Below are 18,417 nucleotides of genomic sequence, written 5' to 3'. Positions count from 1 at the left end.
GCGCGTTTCCCCTCTCCTTCCTCAGTGTCCCCAAGAGCGAACGAACAACTGTGCACAAGAACCTGATCTTTGCATTAGCTGCAGCAGAAGCTCTGCTCATGTTCAGTGAGTTGGCCAAGACCAACCAGGTAAGCTCACTACGAAGTGCCCTGTTTTGGCCAGCAGCACCAGGCCTGCTCAAGCATTATTGTCGGAACAAATACAACAGAAGTGTAATCCTTTTTATTGATGTTTTGTTAATTTCCTGTAACTTGCATCTAGGAAAGGGTTGTGTCTCTGTGTTTGGAGATACATACGTATACATTGTGCAGTCCGTCGGGAGAATTCACCTCTTTCTTCTGAGAGTTTTCTTCTGACAAAGAAATCTGTCAGGAAATTTAAGTAGTTATAAAACAGCAACATACAGTTCTGTCCCTTTCTGTGTCCTCTTCCATATCCCAGGGCTGGATCGAGCAGCTCTGAGATGAGAGACCTGCGAGGAAAGTGCAGGAACAGATGCTATTAGTTCCCTCTTCTGTGGTTTGAGATGGTCAGACAGATGAAATTAGTGTGAGCTGCAGCAGGTGGACTATTCATGTGTTGCAATTTTAAGAACTCTTCCTGGTACTTGTGGATGTTTAAATACATTTCTGCACATTCTGCAGCATTATCTGCAGGTTGCTCTCTTCTTCCCGACCACACACACTCAGAAGCTCCCAGAGGACTCCCTCCTGAAACGCGTGTTCTTTCTCCCCTCTCCAGGTGGTGTGTTTCATGGTCACTGCCTGCCTTCATCTCTTCTTCATGGCAGCTTTTTCATGGATGCTGGTGGAGGGGCTTCTCCTGTGGAGCAAAGTGGTAGCAGTCAACATGAGCGAAGACAGGAGAATGAAGTTCTACTATGTGACAGGCTGGGGTATCTACAGACTCCTCTGTGCTGGGCACACAGGAAAAAATGGGTCAATTTTTTCTCTAGCAAAAGTTTCAGTAGGAGAGATTCCCGAATGTTTGGTTTGATTCAATATGTGAGGCGGGTGTCTCTGCTCTGCAGAGGCTTTCTTACCCTTACGTGTCAAATTGTCAGTCTTAGAATGTAAGTTTAAAAGCATTTCTGCTATTTTTCTAAATCCAAGATTTCAATACAAAAAAATGGAGAGCGAAGTTTATGGTAAATTCTTGTTCTTGGAGACCATTACTACTGTCTTATAGTCATTAAAACATAAACATGTTCCTGACTAAGCACTCTCTATTCTGAGTGAGCCCTTTAGGGACATAGAATTCATTTGAATAAGCTGAGTTTCATATCAAAGAGGAACCTCTTTAGGTCAGTGCTCCTTGCAAATCACGCACCTAGTTGGACATTGGGCAACTGGCTCAGATATTTGGGATTGTTTTATGTCTTTGATTGTCCATTTTGTTAAAAAAGCAATCTGAGGAGTAAATTGCTTTGATCAGGACTTGGAATGCTTTATACCTAGGAGAATGATGCTGACGGCATATAAATCTGGTCTTGTAGAGCCAGGATGGATTTCAGCTGCAGTAAATTGATGTTGCTCCTGGGGTTTCAGAGGCTAAGCTGGCTCAAGCTGGAGCATGTCTGGTCTTGGGGGTTTTGAAGCAATCGTCTAGAGCACAGCTGACCTGAATGGGTCATCTCTGCTTTTCCTGGGGTTTAATTTGTGCTTTTTTTCTGCAGGCCTGCCAGTCATTATTGTGGGTGTGACCCTTGCAACTTCCTTTAACAAGTATGTGGCAGACAACCATTGCTGGCTGAACGTTCAGACCAATGTCATCTGGGCCTTTGTTGGACCTGTTCTCTTCATCCTGGCTGTAAGTGCCAAAACCTGCCGGGAAGGTGTGATTCCTTCATGTCCGCTTTTAGGAAAGCGTTGCAGAGTCAGGAGTGCCAGTGCTTCTCTAGCTAAGATGCTTGCTCCCAGGGCTCATAGTGCCTGCTGCTTTTACTGGAGAATTTTTTGTTATGCTTTGTGTATACTTCCACAACACAAATAAATCTCTTTAACCAAGGCAGCTTTTTGATAGAAAAAAGTGCTTCAGGAAACTTTTGCTGACCAGTTCTTGTATTGGCTGTTAAATTAGGAATGTAGGTAAATGTGTAGGTTGCCTGTGACATTGCCTTAACTAAAGGTCTGATTTTAATGTGGGAACATCTACATCCTTGAAGTGGTATCAGTATCATTACACAACAACATAGTAGCAGAAAAAGGTGCAATATTTAAGGGATCCAGAGTAGACACTTGACAGGGAAGACATTCTGTAGGAGAAGGTTTGAGGTAAGTTTTATAGATTTCATACTTGTGTGGATAGCTCTATGAAGTATTTCATTCACCGCTTTCTCAGGAGCGATACATTTCTCTTGAAGTTCTGACAGTTGTTGAGTTCGCAGCAGAAAAGGCTCGCCCCACTGGAGCTGAGATTACAGGAGGTTGCTGGGTCCAATGGCTCTTCCCTGACAGGTGAACACCTTTGTGCTGTTCCGGGTGGTGATGGTGACGGTGTCCAGTGCTCGCAGGAGAACAAAGATGCTGACGCCCAACAGCAGCCTGGAGAACCAGATTGGAATACAGATATGGTGAGCAGGGAAGAGGCTGGTTTTGCCAGCCGTGGCTGCTCTGGCTATGAAATGGTGGAATTAACTGTTAAGCTGAGAGTCTTTGCCTTGGCAAAGTGAAAGACCATCAGCTGGGGGGGGTCAGGGCAGAAAGGATTTTCTCCTCCAGTGTAACTGTGCATCACCCAAAGGTAGATTAGAGTCTGTCTGCTCTAATCTCCATGCCACTGAGAAGCACTTTCAGCCTGCGTAACCCAGTGTGGGACTTCATCTGCACTCACACTCCGAAATCTCAACACTTTGGGATGGGAGACCTTTGGCAGTGCCTGCAGAAATCAAAGTGACCCTGGGCCCATTGGCATCACCAGGGGCAGTACTTTGGGTCTGGGAATGGCTGGTGTCTCCATTATCTGCAGTGGCGTTTGTGTGGGAGCACGGGTGACGCTGCCGAAGCCACTGCTGAGCTGTCTGCGCCTTCGCTATCGTTAGCCCGCCGTGCTGCCAAGCAGCTTGCTGGCAGGCATGCAGGCGCCCTGTAAAACATCCCCGTAGGGAAGTCAGGTAGCAGCTTGGGGTGTTTCAAGAAACCCAGGGACCCAACTGCATGCCCAGTTTCCATGGAGTTTTGTAGAGCTCCGAGCTGCAGTAGCGGCTCCTCTCCGCTTCGCAGAACGTTGCAGTTTGAAGGGGTCGTAACTGAATTTGTCTCACATTTGTCCTGTCCTTAGCACTTGTGTGAGCCCCTCAGCAGCCTGCCAGCTGTAAAGAGTGCAGGGGGTTTGGCTATTTGCCATTATAAAAAAACATTTTCTGTTTGAGTTTGGTGGGTTAAAAGTAATGCTGGTGGGGATTACATACATGGGGAAAGAGGCAGTGTGGACTTCTGTAATCAGTCAATATAGAGAGACCTCTAAAAATTGCTGCTTAAATCATTATTTTATCACCCTCTGTGAATCTTTATTGTTGTTAGCTGGCGCCGGATACCCCTGCTAGACACGCATTGTTCCCCTGTATCATAAATAAATTCTCCCAAATTTACAGAAGCACAAAGATAGGGCATTGCTGGAGGGCACGGTGACATCCATATGCTAATAAAACAAATACAGAAGCCCTCCTTGTAGCAGCAAATGGGGGGAAAATAGCTGTTTTCTCATGGCTAATGACGTCAAAGAGCTCCCTTCTTGCTAACTCTAGGTGATAAATGAAGAGTAAAGCTGGCACACTGGGGGCTGAGAGGTGAAATATTTGGGTTTTCCCCTCTTAACTAGTTTTGTTTGCAAAAGAATTTGTTCCATAGCTACCATCTTGGGTGCCTTTTGGTGGACACATCATCTGAAAGGTGCTTGCTGGGGGAGGAGAGCTGCCTCCAGCGTGGAGGCAAGGAAAGTTTCTTCTAAACTGCAAGATATGGGCCAGGGTGATCCTAAACCCGTGGAGCTCTTTCAGGGCAGAGCCACTTAGCCCTCTGTGCTCTGTAACCTAGTGCAGATGCCCCAGGCAGATCATGGCTGAGACCCTGGGCAGGGTTTGCAGAGCCAGGAAGGACGTTTGGCAGGCTGGGGCGCTTTGCCAGGACACCCTGGGCTCAGTGACGTGGGGCATGACAGGGACCCCCGTGGAGAGCTGGTGGCTGGGAGGTGGGTGCCACCAGGGTGTCAGTGCACAGTGTTTGGGCTTTGAAATGCACCCAGGTAACCCTGAGCCCTTCTTCCTCACAGGGCCACAGCCAAGCCTGTCTTGGTGCTGCTGCCCGTGCTGGGGCTGACCTGGGTGTGTGGGGTCCTTGTCCACCTCAGCATCATTTGGGCCTACGTCTTCATCGTGCTGAACTCCCTCCAGGTGAGTCCTGTACCAGGTGGATCCTCACGTCGCAGCGAGCAGGTACCTGTGGTTTCTGGTGCTTCAGTGTACTCTACCTGTCCTGATAGTTGGGGATATTTGTCAGCTCAGAAGCCCAGCCCAGCTTTCCCAAGCCGCTCTGCTGTTTTGGCTGAGGAAACTAAGTTCATGCTCCCAGGGTATGAAATACAGCCCTGGAGACCTTATTCATCTAATGGCCCTTCAGCACCAGTCTCTAGAGTGCCCTACTGGTACCACAGCTTTCCAGTTCAAATCTTGTTTTCATGTTAGATTTTCTGACATTAGCATGGTTTCAAAATGACACTTACAAACTGACATCCTTATAGGGAGCTTCATTAGAGTTTTGATTTGGTCATTTAATGGATAATTAAAATGGTAACTGTCCCGTTTAATGGGCAGACATCCCACCTGCTATTTGCATCAGTGAAATGAGCCTCATTCCTACAGGGTAGGGGTAGGCCAGGTGTGCCAGCATCACTGTTAGAATAGGGCTGGTCATGGAGTGGGCCTCAAAGGTCATGCCCAGCCATCGTGTGTTTGATTGTTGCTCAGGTGGTGTGTGTTCTAGGATGGGTGTTTTCCATCTGGTTCACGTTCAGACGTACTTAAAGGCTGTGGCCCAAGAACTGTACAGGCAGAACCACCTTCCCTTTGCCTGGAGGTCAGATTTATTGCAGGGAGATGAGAGAAGAAGGATTAAGAATCAAGGACTAAAACTCTTTACCCCTAAAATCCGTATTGTCTGCAGCCATGCAGCTGCTCCCTAGGGATGCTCCCAGTGCCCAGTGAGAGCTGCACTGGAATCTGATGGGAGGCAGGAGTGTAAGGTGGAACAGATTGCGATGTGGGCCGGTGATCAGAGCCTCGCAGGGGGAGGCTAGAAGTCTGTGCACTGTTTCTAGCTCTGACTTGCAAGACTTCGGGTGAGTCATGTCATCTCCTTCAGCCTCTTCATTCCTCTTTAGGTAGCATCGTCTGGCTGCATTTTTAAGGCTATTTGCTTGTCTTGGTCTCTTTCAGGGCCATGGCTGTGACTACCATACTTCAGTTAGTATTAATAGGGATCTTTATAGGGCAGAAAGTAACCCTGGTATGTAAAACAATACTTAATATTTGCTTCTATGTTTACTGCTTTCATCAAAAGAGTTTAAAACTTTAACTAGCCTGTATGTGATTAAGAGAGCAAAGCAAATTGTATTAGTCACAGCAGCCAGGAGTGCTCAGTTCTGCACTGAGCTAGGACTGTTCCCAGGACCTCAGGATATCTGAAACTCAGGGACACATGGTGACAAAAAGTCCCTGAACATGTGCTTGCCACCTGCAATTCAAAGCATCAGCCCCCTTGTTGGCAGAAGCTTTCCAAACCTCGAGAGGAAGCAGCTGTAGATGGAGCTAGAGAAGCACTGAACACTACAGCTCCCGACATGGGCAGGAGAGAAGGGTCCCAAGGCGGGCGGTGGAGCTCTCTGCAGGCAGGCACTTACCGGCGGCAGGGGGCCAGCCGGGGGAACAGGACGGGCTCAGTCCAACCCCTGGGACTAAGACTATGCCAGCACAATAAGCGTCTGGGTGTACCCACAGTCAGTCCTGTCCCTCTGCACTGGATCCTACTCCAGGAGATCCAAGTCAAGAGAGCGACTGGGTACTACCCTCCAAACCACCGGGATCCAAAGTGTTCTCCACCTATCTCCCCTTTTAATTTGGATGCAGTAGAAAATGGCCTTCACTGTAGCTTTCACGTATGGAGCAGCAGAGTTCGCGGTGCTTCCCTCTGGCATACTTGGCCGGTTCAGTGTAGCATTGGCCCAGCTCTCCAAGGGTGAAATGCAGGCGTTATCACCACGTGCACAAGATGGGTGGTTGCTCCAGGGATGTTCTGCCTCTGGCTGGCGCTGGTCCAGCGGCCGGGTGCTGCTCACGCACATCCGTTGGCTCTCAATGGGGTGTTCCAAGGCCAGACGAGGATCGCTTCTCCACATCTCTGCTATTAAGGATATCAGAAGGGTGGCAGGAGGCCTGTCCTAACTGTAATTAAATATAGCATCAGTTCTCCTTGCCTCCTCATGCCATGCTTAAGTTATTGAGCAGAAGAGAACTCCAGGCTCAGTGCTGTGATGAGGTGAACAGAGCTGAGACCAGCACCAGCATCTTTTCATTCACAGGAAAAAAAACACCAAAACATCTCTCAGCTTGGGTGAACTCCACCAACATCAGCAGAGGCAGATCAGAACGCAGTGTCCCAGCACCATCCTGGCAGTCCTCCTCTGCCTTGCTTCAGTGTTTGTGCTGTAAAAACATGAGCATGTATATCACACCAGACGGGTCCTGCTGAGGATCTCAGCCTCGGCTAACCTTCAGGAGCGCTGCTTTTCAGTAGCACTGAGGGCTGCTCTTTCCTCTGCAACCCGGCACTGGGAAGGGAATTCCCATGGCAAGGCCCCTGGGCAGTGACTGCCCTTGGTTGTGGCCTGGCAGTGCCTGTGCCCAGGGCTCGCTCAGCCTTTGATTCATCACTGATGGCAGCAGCGGGGCTGTGGGATGCTGGCTGTTGTAATATGGATGCTGGGCATATGGGGTTTTTCCCTGAAATTAATAAATGTGTCCTCTGGATGATACATCTCCTGAGACTCTCTGTCGCAAGCCATGACATCTACCTTGAGTGAGTTAGGAGCTGAGGTGTCTGCTGGATCACTTTGACCATCTTGGTCAAACTTGATCACCTTGGATTGCTGTTTTCTTCCCTTGCTAAGTTATTGCTGCTTTTGTTTTCCTTCTTTCTCCTAAAGCTCAGCAGGAGCTGTGGCTGTTGTGTGGGCAGACAGCTGAGAGTTTGCCTGTGGATATGCTGTGCTTGTTTGCCTTCTGTCCCTTGATTATCAAGTTCAGGCCAATTTGCAGCTTACCCCAGAAGAGAAATTGTGGTGCTGGTGGGAAGCTGTGGAGCTGAGAGAAAGCAGGGATAAAACCATCCCATTTCAGCCCCTTTGCTGACTGTCTTATGGATCGCCTTGGAATTTCCTTTAAGGCCAGCATGCTTCTTCGTGTCCTAGCATTGTGCAGTAAAGTTTTGCTGCTGTGCTTGTTTGTTTGTTTGACTGCTTTCTGTTTACCCGCGGAAACCAAAGCCTATCCTCAAGGTTACTCTGTGCGTCGACACTAAACATGACAACTCCTTCTCCAGCCAGACAGCACAGGAATTTAACTGAGTGATAGGGAAGCATCATGGAGCAGCACTGCGCCGGAGGTGGCTGCGGCGGCTGCCCGGCAGGTTGGTGAGCAGGGAGCAGTGCCTTCCCTCCAGCCCATGATTTTGGAGGTAGCAACACCAACACCCTGCCAAGCACTGAACGCTGGGTGGAGGTGCCTGCTGTTAAGAAACAGCGTAGGTTTGAAATTCATCTGAACTTGTAGAGCTGGAAGGATGGTCCTGAGGCTGGCTCAGGGCAGGGACTTACAGAGCCACTCACCCACCTCTGGTGAGAGGGGAGAAGGAGGTGGTGTTGCTCCCAGGTGGGGCGCGTGCAGTGCAGCAGGACAGATGGACACCAGGCAGGAGCAACCATCCTGCTCTGCGGGTCCTGGCACTTGCCGTGCTCTCACCTGTGGCCACCCAGCACCTGCCCCACCATGAGCGCGGCGCCGCTGGGGCTGGGGTGTTGCGGGCCCTGCCGGGAGAAACTGGAGCGCAGGCAGGAGCGCAGGCAGGAGCGCAGGCAGGAGCAGGCTCCTCCAGAGCAGCGGCTCCGCTTCCGCCCGCCGCTGCAGCTGGGCCTCCTCTCCTTCCTTGCTCTCCTCCCAGCCGACCTCGCTGCTCCCCTCTCCCCGCGCTCATCCAGAATGATTATTTCAAGGAAGACCTGCCTTGGCAGCCTGACCAGAAATCTGGTCTGGGGGAGTGACCAGCATTGCTGGCTGAAGGACAGGTCATGGCACGGCGCCAGGGTACTGCTACCATTATGCCTGCCAAGAGCTCACAGATGAAGAGCAAGGCTCATTGAAGACAAGATGGATTACTTTTCTTGCTGCAGCTGATTTATCTAGCTGCGATAACAAACACCCCGCAGATATAACATAAATCTGGTGGGCCAGATAGGGCTGCCTTAAGGCCAAAATCATTGGTCTGGAGCTGTAATTAGCCCCAGGCTGTGGCCTCCAGGCAATGCTCACTCCGGCCCTGCCCCGGACACTTTCCCTGAGCACAGCCCGCACTGGCCCCAGGTGTGTAGCTGTGGCCGGGCGTTTGGTTGTGGCCGAGCACATCGCTGCTCGCTGGTCCTCGATGTGTGCATGCAACAGTGCTGGTTCAGCAAGTAAACTTGTCGGTGGCCAAAACTGTGCTGCCGGAGGCCCAGCATGCTGGTGAGAAGGAATGTCCAGATTGGGGCTGCAAAGCCTCTGGCTCTGTGCCCCACTGAATTTGGGTCAGAGAGTCCTTTTAATGCTGTGGTCTGTCACTGCATGGGACGGAGGAACTGTCCCCAGCATCATGCTGCACTTGGTCTGCCAGAGGCTGGCAAAAGCCCCCCCAGGGTCAGTGCTCAGTGGGAAGGGAGGTCTGCTTCCCAGATTTCAGTTCCCCTAACAATTAATTCCTGGTGGTTTCTGCTTTTGAGATCTGAAGGAGGTGTTTTGGGGGGGTTTTGTATGCACAGGTGAACGGGAGTACGTGAGAGCTTTGGGCTCAGGAAGCTGAGGGCCCAGTGAGATATGCCTGCTCCCCCCAGCTGAGGTGGGGGGAGAGGAGAAGGAAGAGGGACTGAGTCAGGGACCGTCTCTCCTTTGGACTCTCTGTGAAGGGCCTAATCTCACGTGTCATTTTAAGGAAGGCCCTTCCAGCCCAGCTGTTCCTGGCTGTGCTGTGCCCACCGTCTGTGCCTCTTCCCCATAGCCTGGGTCCCCACCCATTCTAGTGCTCATCAAACTCATTTCCTCCCATGCAAAGTAGCACAAACCAGCTGTTCATCTCTAACCCTTCCTGTTCTCTCTCCTTTTCAGGGCCTATACATATTCCTGGTCTATGCAATCTATAACAGTGAGGTAAGAGATGCCCCTATTTGGGGCTCAGTCACTCGTCACAGCAACTGTTTATTAGCAGTCAAGGAGGTAGCCGGAGTTGTAGTAGGTGCAACAGGCAGCACAGCTGTGTCTGTGCTTCTGCGACAGCGACTGCTTTTTCTCTATGACTTGCTGGAGGATCTCTTGCTCTGCTAGAGCTGCTGTGGCCCTCTCTAACATCCTTGCTCTGCTCCAGGTGAGGAATGCTATCCAGAGGATGAAGGACAAGAAGAAAGCACTCTCATTTACAGTAAGTTGTAAGGAAGCCCTGCTGCCCCCTTCGTTTGTCATGCACCTGCCAGAGGAGGGCCCTAGGTGTACGTTTGGACTGCTTTGAGGAGATGATGTTGGAAAGAAGTCCTATTTTTCTCCCCACTTTTCCTGTGTAGGGAGAGTAGCAGAGGCTGTCTCCCTTTTGTGCTTTCCTGTTGGACAAAGCAGACCCAAAGATAATCTACCCTGTTTAGGCAGCAGCCTGCTGTACCAGGGTGGGATGGGAGTCAAAGTCCCAGGGGCCACAGTGCAGATGAAATCCATCTTTCAGGTTGGACCTAGATCCAGCAAAGACACATGTTGCAGTTTTCTCTGTCCTGCATCTCTTCCCTGTCGTTACAGAACTGCTCGCATCCCATCAACTATTTATCAAGTCCAAGAAACACGACTTCCTGGGAGACAGGGAAACTGAGTCCTTCTGCAGCTGAGAGTGCCTTGTCGAGCCCTGTGCAGAAAGACCCTCCGGTGAAGAACATCACCAACAAAGGTAAACAGGATTGTCATTGCTGTTGGCCCAGGCTGTGTGATGAGACCACAGTAAAATGTTATTCCCAAGGCTTGAATTTCAAGGGCACGTTCACTTGGCGCTGCATTGAACTCATTTGCACACTGTGTGAGCACTTGGGGTCTGGTGCTGCAAACGCAGCACGGGATGAAGGATTCCCAGGGAAGGAAGGGACCGTGTGCATGTGGATCTCAGAGGGAGCGGGCTCATGCCTGCAGGCTGGCTGGGCGTGGGCATGAGGGTCTCATCACCATGTTAAGCAGCATTGCATTCTCTTGAGGCAAGAATCCATGTTTGTGTCTTAAAAATTAATTTTCTGGAGAAGGGGAGGCAAAGGTGGCAGTAGAAAAGAGGGTTTTTAGCTTCTGTGAAAAAGGGTGTTGCATGCTCCAGGCAGTTTGTGGGTGCAGTTATGCAGGTAACCTATTTGGTCCCTTCGCTTCAGTGGGCGATACTTAGGGGACACAAAGCACCGAGTTCTTGGTAAAGGATGAATATTTCTACTCTCTAGTCTGCAAACTCATTGTGCTGTTTCACCCCCTAGGAAATTTTGGAGCCAAAATTCCCATGGGGATTTCATCGATTATGTCACCTGAGAGACCGGTATGTAATGTCTTCTGTTATTCTTCCACCTTCGCCCATACACAGAGCGTAGTAGTTACGTAGGAATGGTGTCTAACGGTTCCAGTGAGGGGCTGGGACTGGGGACACCTGGTCGTGTTACCAGCTCTGGCACAAATTCAGTGTTTTATGTTGAGCAAGTCCCAGAAGCTGCGTGACTCGTCCACCCCGTGCGCAGACTGCAGGTAACACCGATCGCCTCTGTCCTGGGCATTACAGATGTTGCTGGGTGTTGGTGAGGGAGCAGGCAGTGTGCTAGCACAGCATCCACGCTCTCCTCCTGAGGACCAGTCCATGCACACAGCCCATCTATCAAAACCAAGGGGTTTTGATACACATCCTGAAGACCCTGGTTTATTAAAATACATACTCATTATTACCAGCATATTAAGTCATTTAAATCCTTTGAGATGCGTGTTTTTGTGCCCATGGTGGCTGCTCCTGGTGGTCAAGGCAGATGCAGCAGAGTGTTTGCCGTCTTCTGTAGGAGCATAAGATGGAGAGCAAGGTGGGCTGGCGGGTCCTGGCCAGTGACCTGCCTTGGCCGTGCTGTGATGGCAGGGCTTGGCTCGGGAGGCGATTGCCTGAGCTGGGGCTGGCCTGGACAGGGGCAGGCAGCCGAGGACAACAGGGAAGAGTGCATGTTCTGGGGGGAGGAGGCCCCAAAACAGCCAATTTCCAAGGCAAGAGCTCACCCCTGAGCTGATGGGGAACCAGCCTCGCTGCCGTGCCGGGAGGGTGGTTGTAGCAGAGGCATAAGTGAACAGAAGGAGCCAGTGAATTTGAGCCAGTAAAGCACCAAGCAGAGGCTGGTATGGATCAAGGCAGGAGGCTTCCCCCAGGGACAGCAAATTGAACACAAGCAGCAGGGACTTGCTGTCCCTGTGGTGGGCGAGCGGCATCTGTCCAGGGAGGGCAGGCCGGGTTGCGCTGCCTGCGGGGGTGTGATGTAGAGCTCAGTGAGGTGTGGACTAAAGCAGGGAACAATTTAAATTTGACTACTCCAATACCACTTCTGTCTCTCACTATTGAAATGATCATCAGTCCTTGTGCACTTGACATACAAGTGCTGTAATTTCCTCAGAATAAAATCCAATGCTACTTTCATATGAGTCTCTCACTGAAGGATCTCTCTCCCTCTCTAATATTTATCCTTTGAAAACCTGTGTCACATAGACAGCTCTTATTTATCCAATAGATAATACTTCTGTAGCTGGCATACCGTTCTGAAGCCACTCAATAAAATCTATATTTTCATCTCTCATGATTTATATTGCGGTTAATGCCATTCCTCCCCTCGTGCTGAATGCCGACCAGGATTCATTCACAGGTGATGCTTTTCTCAGCCAGCCAGGTGCTGGCTGTGTAAACTGGGTCCAGGACTAAGCTCCTGGCACCAGATACGAGACGTGGGCCAAAGGGATTAGCCTAGAGGCTGGAGTTTCCTGAGGCAGGGAGCATTAAGAGGCAGCAGATCACCTAAATGCCAAGGCCGTGGCATTTCCTCGCAGGCGAAGACAGCGCTTTCCCCTGTGTGAGGGTCACCGAGGATTTCGCTGCATCTTTGCTGCTTAAACATTGCATTTTTAGTGTACTTGTTTCCTTCAAAAGGTGAGACTGCTGCCGGTGCCTGCCTGGGGAGAGGGGCCACAGCCCCCTGCCCATGCAGACGGGTGCTGCGGCAGTGAGGCTCTTGGTGCTCCACGGCTGCGAGCCCCACGGCGCCGAGCCGGCCAGGGCTGCGGGGAGCTTCTGTCCGAGCCCCGTCTTCACTGAGAGGTGGTCGGCACAGCTGGGCCCTGGGTAGGTGCTACCCTCCCCTGGGTAGGTGCTACCCTCCCCTGGGTAGGTGCTGCTTTCTGTGCTCCTTAGTTATGTAAGTCAGTGCTGTTTTTCCTGCTCCCTGGCTAAATGAGTCATGGCACTCGCCGGAGGAGCGGTGAATTAAGAATGTCACTGGCAGCTGCACAATAGTTTGGATGAAGAGAAGACGCTACTTAAAAACGTTTGAAAACACTTAAAATGACAAAACACTGAGCGAGTGAAGATACAAACACAGACAAGATGTTCTTTGTGTTTCAGCTTTTTTAAATGTTGTTTGGTGATATTTATTGCTGTTGGGCTGGGAGCAGGGATTTCACACCTCACAGAGCATTAACCATCACTTAAGCACAGGGTGCAGGCTTGTGTGTGCTCTTTCCACCACAGCACGGGGGAGAAAGTTCTCTCTCCTCTTCTGGATTTTCCTGTGGTCTCCAGCACAGTGTCCAGCCCTCTGGGTCACCTCCGGGCTGGAGGGGTCCCCAGAGAGGGCGAGCGGAGCGGGGCGGCACCTCATCCCGCAGGCACTGCTGAGAGGTGCAGCTGTGCCCAGGGACACTCTGTAAGGTGCCCATCCCTCAGGGACCGGGATGAAGGCTCCAGTTCCCAGCCTGTGCAGTGGCTCAGTGGGAGGGAAAGTGTGGTGCAGCAGCTGGGTGCTGGGGGAGCCCTGCCTGGCCCCAGGGAGTGTGCCGGGGGGTTGCCAGCAGTGAAGCCATCAGACATATACCTTCTGCTAACAAATGTTCTCCCCTCTTTCAGGCTGTAGAGCTGACAGCGTTCAAATCCTCAGGTAATATTCGCCTACATAATTTTATTTAATTTTTGTGACTGCTGATACTGTTTTCTGTGGTTGCATGGCGGAGTGCTGCCCAGAGGGCAGGTGATTTTTGCTCAGGCTTTAGGAAGCATTTTATTTCCAGACTGCCCTGATGGGTGCAGTCCTGGCCAGGCTGTTGGGAGATCCATGTCCCCCTGAACAGATGAGGGAGAGGCGGGGGTGTGAAGCCCCAGCAGCTCTGCCGGTGCTGCCTGCGCTGCCTCTCCGGGGCAGCGCCGGTGGCTCAGCCAAGGCTGCCCGTCTCGCAGCACCCATCTGGTTCCTCCCCGTGTCTCTGCACCTTCCTTGCTGCATCTCCATTTCTGCAGCTTGCTGCACACCAGCTCCCTGGGCCCCTCCGTGACAGCGAAGCGGCGGGTCGTGCCTTGGCCGGCAGCAGAGGGACAGTGGGTACCTGCAGGTGCCTGATGCCGAGCACGCTGCCTGTTCACCCCAACACGGCCGGTCCTCGAGGCACAGCAGGGACTGGCTCACCTCGCTGCTTGGCAAGACCCGGGCTACTTTCAGGCGGGGCAACAGCTCTTTGCTGCCATGGGGTATTTTAAACCAGCAGCTGCTACAGAAAGCACCGGCGGGTGTTAGAAGTGACTTGCTCCCAAAGAAGGGCAGCCAGGGAAGGTGGGGTGTTCAGACGGGGCTGGATTTATGAGCTTAAAAGCAGCCATTTAGCTGCTTCTGTTTCAGGTTGTAGAAAGGCCAATGTCACCATGGAGGTGGGTAGAATTAAAACCAGAAATCCCTTCCTAAGCCCTAGACCTCTGCTCAAATGCAGCGCTGGGGAGAGGCCGGCCAGCCACAGCTCCCTGCGCCTGCCCTGACTGCCCTGCCTGGCTTTGGGCAAGTCACCAGCTCCTCTGGGTACAGGTGTAGCATATTTAGCTTTATTTTTTGTTACCAACCACTGCTGAGTACACCCAGCATACTCGGTGCAGTCTCTGGATGGGGTCACTCAAGCAGACAGTGCAGTGAAGAAGCACCAAGGATGGATTGATATTATTTTTTCTGCATTGTTACATTTTCTTTTGTCAAAGGAAGCAGTGCATTAGCAGGTTTCTGATTTTGCTCCACATTAAGTGTCTAAGCAGGGCATGCTTAGACTATTTTCGAGACGATGCCACCCAGAAGCATTGCAGCTTGCCTCCCCACAGTGGACACATGAGCAAGGCAGAAACGGTGGCATCCAGGAGTAAATGTCCTGCGGCATTTCAGGCGTAGGAGTGTGGTCTCAGAGACAGCAAGACCTACACCCAGCACATGCATTTGTGCTCGGTGTCCCACACTCTCACCCTCACCTGCTCCTGCATACTTTAATCTAGCCACATGTGCAATTAAACTCCAGCTGTGAAAAGAGGCGGGTTGTTTAGTTTGGTTTTGTTTTCTTAGGTAAGCCTTCAGCGTATTTTTAAAAGCCTGGGTCTGCCCAGAGGATGGTGGGGCCGCCGGGCTGGGCTCGGTGCCTGCCCCCTCGTGCGCCAGCTGATGCACAGCGGCCGTGGAAGCAGCTGGTGGGTGCAGGGCAGTGCTGTGCACGGCCACCCTCTCTGCTAGCACTGAGAGCGGGTCCTCGTGCGCCCCGGGGCGAGGGAGCCCTTGGTTGGGCAGTCCTTCAGCCTGGGGTGAACGAGAAGATCTCCTTGAACCAGAAGAGCCACTCCTCTGCACACTTGTGTACGTGCAAGCTGGTGTGCGGCACAGCCGGCTACGCTGCGCTGCTCGGAGGCGCCAGGCTCAAAGACAAGTGCTTCCAGCATTAAAAAAAAAAAAAGGCATTTATGCCCAGCTGTAGTAATGCCTGGAGGACCCCAGGGAAGCTCAGCATTGCACAGACTCCCATCTTCACAGCTTTTTCAACAGAGCAAAATGCTGTGTAGCTCTTGGGGATAACCGCTGCCAGGGGAAGCAAACCATAAAACTGTGTGCTTGATGATGAACAAGAGATAAATCATTTCAACAGACACTGCTTCCCCTCTTCTATTTGTTTTCTCCCAAAATAGTTTACTGAAAAGAGATGTATTTTGCCCCAAGTAGCTTTATTTGAAAATTTCCAGCCAGCTCTAATGAAAATTATGGTGGTACGAGCAGGAGGTCATGCAGAGACCAGCAGGAGCCTGCCTGCCCTGCAGTCCAGCGGGGAGAGCTGGTGGGCAGGAGGAGTGCTGGGCACTGGTGGGAGACTCGGGCCTTAAAACGACTTGCTTGCAATCTCCTGGGAAAGCTGTGCTGGATGTGGGATCCACCTCTTCTCTGCTCTGGCACCTCAACTGCGCTCCCGAGAGAGCTGAGGGCATCACGCTGGCCCCACGTGCAAGAGGCAGCCAGTGGGTGCACGGGGGGAGGTGGGGATGGGCTCCCAGCAGAGCCTTAACACGTGTGAGGGTGAGGGCAGATAAAACGCGGGTAGATACCAGGCCAGTTTCAGAACCACAGAAATGAGGAGTTTTGCAGCGTGGCTGTGGCCAGGATGCAGGTGTGAGCTGCGCACTGCCCTGTGGATTCCTCCCCGCCTCTCCACCCCCAATATTAGGGCTCCCCCCGCAAGGACTCAATTCACTCGGAGGGGCCGCACGTTTCCGCAGTAATGAGCTCCGGCCCAGCTGTACAAAGCTGCGCGCTGCAGCGAGCGCGCTGCCCGGATTCATTACACCCTTTATGTAAGCAGGGGATGGCCGGGGAGGGGTTTCACATATTTGCACAAACAATAAATACCATCTTCCTTGTCTTGGCAAACAAGAGCTCCAAGAGGCCTCCACATCCTCCATCTCTTCAAGTGATGGCTGCTTTGTTTCCCCACGATAATTTCATTATTCTGTTTGAATACATTTATATGTTGCTAAGCCACACATAGCAACATGGATCTTGTCTCCATGGCCCAGCCTTTCTGTGATCAATATTGAGTAATTCTGCAACTCTCGCCATACCACGTTAAATAAGATTGGGTTTAAAATAATAAGGAAATTATGAACCTTTGGGATTCAAAGCCAGTAAAGCACCTGAGTGTTGTGGACACTCAGGGAAATGCAGACCCCCCCCATGCAGACCCTGCTGGGCCACCCTGCGGTGGGATCACCGCTGCCGTCCGTGCCATGGTCCCTCCCGACAGGCAGAGGCACCGTATGCCCTGACGGAAGGAGGTGCAGCCCGTGTGACATCAGTGCGCTCTGCCACAGTAGCGCTGGTATTTTCATTAAATCCCAGTTAAACCTCATTCTTCAGCACTCTCAGAGCTTGGTGCTGTGCACAGTGGGCTAATTACTGAGCAGGGGGAAGAAGAGATTTCTCCTTGCAGCCCCGACCCCATGCACAGAGGCTGCTTTGGCTCCCTGCCATAAGGGCCATATTTCAGAGACCCCTGACGGGGCAGTGGGGGCTGTGGGTTGGCAGAGCCACACCAGCGAAAGGCAGGCTGGCCGTGCTCCATCCGGTATTCTCCACCCTATGGCAGGTTTGGGCTGTGCTTTCTCCCAGCACACTGTGGGACTCCCACCAGTGCACCCGCTGCCCCGGACCCCTGCCCTCCCCTCCCTGCCGGCAAAGCTGAGACCATCTCTCTTTTGCTTTAGGTTTCTGAGAAGTTTCTGGGTGACGGGTCCACAACGCTGAGGCTCTTCCAGCAGCCGGGAGGATGGCAGGTCGGAGGAGCTGACTTCCATGCGGAGGGCTGTCCCGGCCCAGGCAGAATTGTTAGCCCTGTGCTTCTTCCTAGCAGCATGTGCAGACAAAACGAAGGCAGGACTGGGGTAGCGTGGGGTCTCACGGGGCTTCATCTGCTGCTGCAGACTGTCCTGCTCCTGGCCAGGGGCAGCAACCAACAGGCAGGTACCCTTCGTGACTCCTGCCCAGCCTGCGTGCCGGCCCGGGGGTCCCCACGGCTCGTGTAGCCTCCGCTGGCGCAGCCAAGCCTGGCCTGGTGCGGCGCTGCCACCAGCCACCCCGCGGCACCGCCGGCAGCGGGTGGTTGTGTGTGTTGCTGCCAGTAGAGCTTGTTTAGCATGGGGGACCTGGGGCAGGTGGCATGGGAGAAAGCCCAGCTTTGCCCATGGCAGCCGTGCCCAGGCAGAGCTCCCGTGCCGGCGGGGACGGCTGCCTTCCCCAGCCCTGCTGCCGGCCCGGCACACCGCCCTGCTGGGCAGGGCTGGGGATGGGATGTGTAGGAAGCACATGCACTAAGGAAGGCAGCAGCTGACTTCAGTAGCATCTTCTGCTGTTTAGGACAAAAATCCTTTCCCTGCTCCTCCCGGGGCTCCCACCCCGCTGGTGTGGCCCCTCACCAGCTGGGGTCACAGTTTCTCCCCCCCTGTTCTTTGCATCTGACTCGTTCTCCTGTTACCTCCCTAGTGTTTAGAGCACATAAAATGTGTTGGGGTTTTTGCTGATTATGGTGACAGTAAATGCTGATTTTAAAGGCAACCTTCTCTCCTCGTTGCAATGTATGCATGGGACCGGGCTCGCGTTCAGGCGCAGCAGTGTGCCGTGGCTGAGCGCATGGGAGGGCAGTCTGGCCGCGGTGCCGGAGACCCGGGCCCTGCACTCGCCCGTGCGCTGTCTCCCGTGTTGCGCTGCGTTCCCTGGTCTCAGCACAGTGTGTGCTGGCCAGTATGGATTTAAGCGCTGTTGGGAAGTGCAGCCCTGGAGCAGCCCTGTGCTGGTCAGAAGCGTGAGATGTGAGTGCAGCCCATCGCTCCGGTTAGCAGTCAGCCAAGCAGCCTCTCCAGCTGCTGGGATCGGGGAGAGCCAGTGCATGGGGCACTTCCCAGCACTGGAATACTTTCAGACAGGTCATCAAAGCTATTGCAGAGCTCTGTGCTTTGCTGCGGGTTTGCTCCCTGCTGCAGTGCGCAGCATGCCGGGGACGCTCGGCCACGGTGACCACCAAGGGCCACATGAAAAATC

The 18,417-nt window shown here is 52.5% G+C and overlaps 1 protein-coding gene across 6 annotated transcripts in view; it reads left to right on the top strand.

The window, feature by feature from the left end:
* ADGRD2 (adhesion G protein-coupled receptor D2) overlaps positions 1–18,353 on the top strand; it is a 44,625-nt gene extending 26,272 nt beyond the window's left edge. For 5 of the 6 annotated variants that reach the window (XM_064468542.1, XM_064468547.1, XM_064468546.1 and 2 more), the window contains exons 18-28: positions 26–128; positions 742–895; positions 1,676–1,809; positions 2,457–2,572; positions 4,270–4,390; positions 9,407–9,448; positions 9,663–9,716; positions 10,082–10,226; positions 10,789–10,847; positions 13,449–13,479; positions 14,602–15,608. In XM_064468542.1, coding sequence (XP_064324612.1) covers positions 26–128; positions 742–895; positions 1,676–1,809; positions 2,457–2,572; positions 4,270–4,390; positions 9,407–9,448; positions 9,663–9,716; positions 10,082–10,226; positions 10,789–10,847; positions 13,449–13,479; positions 14,602–14,717 — 1,075 coding nt within the window. In that variant the 3' untranslated portion in view covers positions 14,718–15,608. Of the gene's footprint in view, positions 1–25; positions 129–741; positions 896–1,675; positions 1,810–2,456; positions 2,573–4,269; positions 4,391–9,406; positions 9,449–9,662; positions 9,717–10,081; positions 10,227–10,788; positions 10,848–13,448; positions 13,480–14,601; positions 15,609–17,087 lie in introns of those variants that run through there. The other variant, XM_064468545.1, reaches the window with a different exon arrangement.
* Positions 18,354–18,417: the final 64 nt, after the last annotated feature.

Source organism: Phalacrocorax carbo, chromosome 18, assembly GCF_963921805.1.
Source record: "Phalacrocorax carbo chromosome 18, bPhaCar2.1, whole genome shotgun sequence".
Lineage (NCBI taxonomy): Eukaryota > Metazoa > Chordata > Aves > Suliformes > Phalacrocoracidae > Phalacrocorax > Phalacrocorax carbo.
This window is presented reverse-complemented; position numbering and strand designations above follow the sequence as displayed.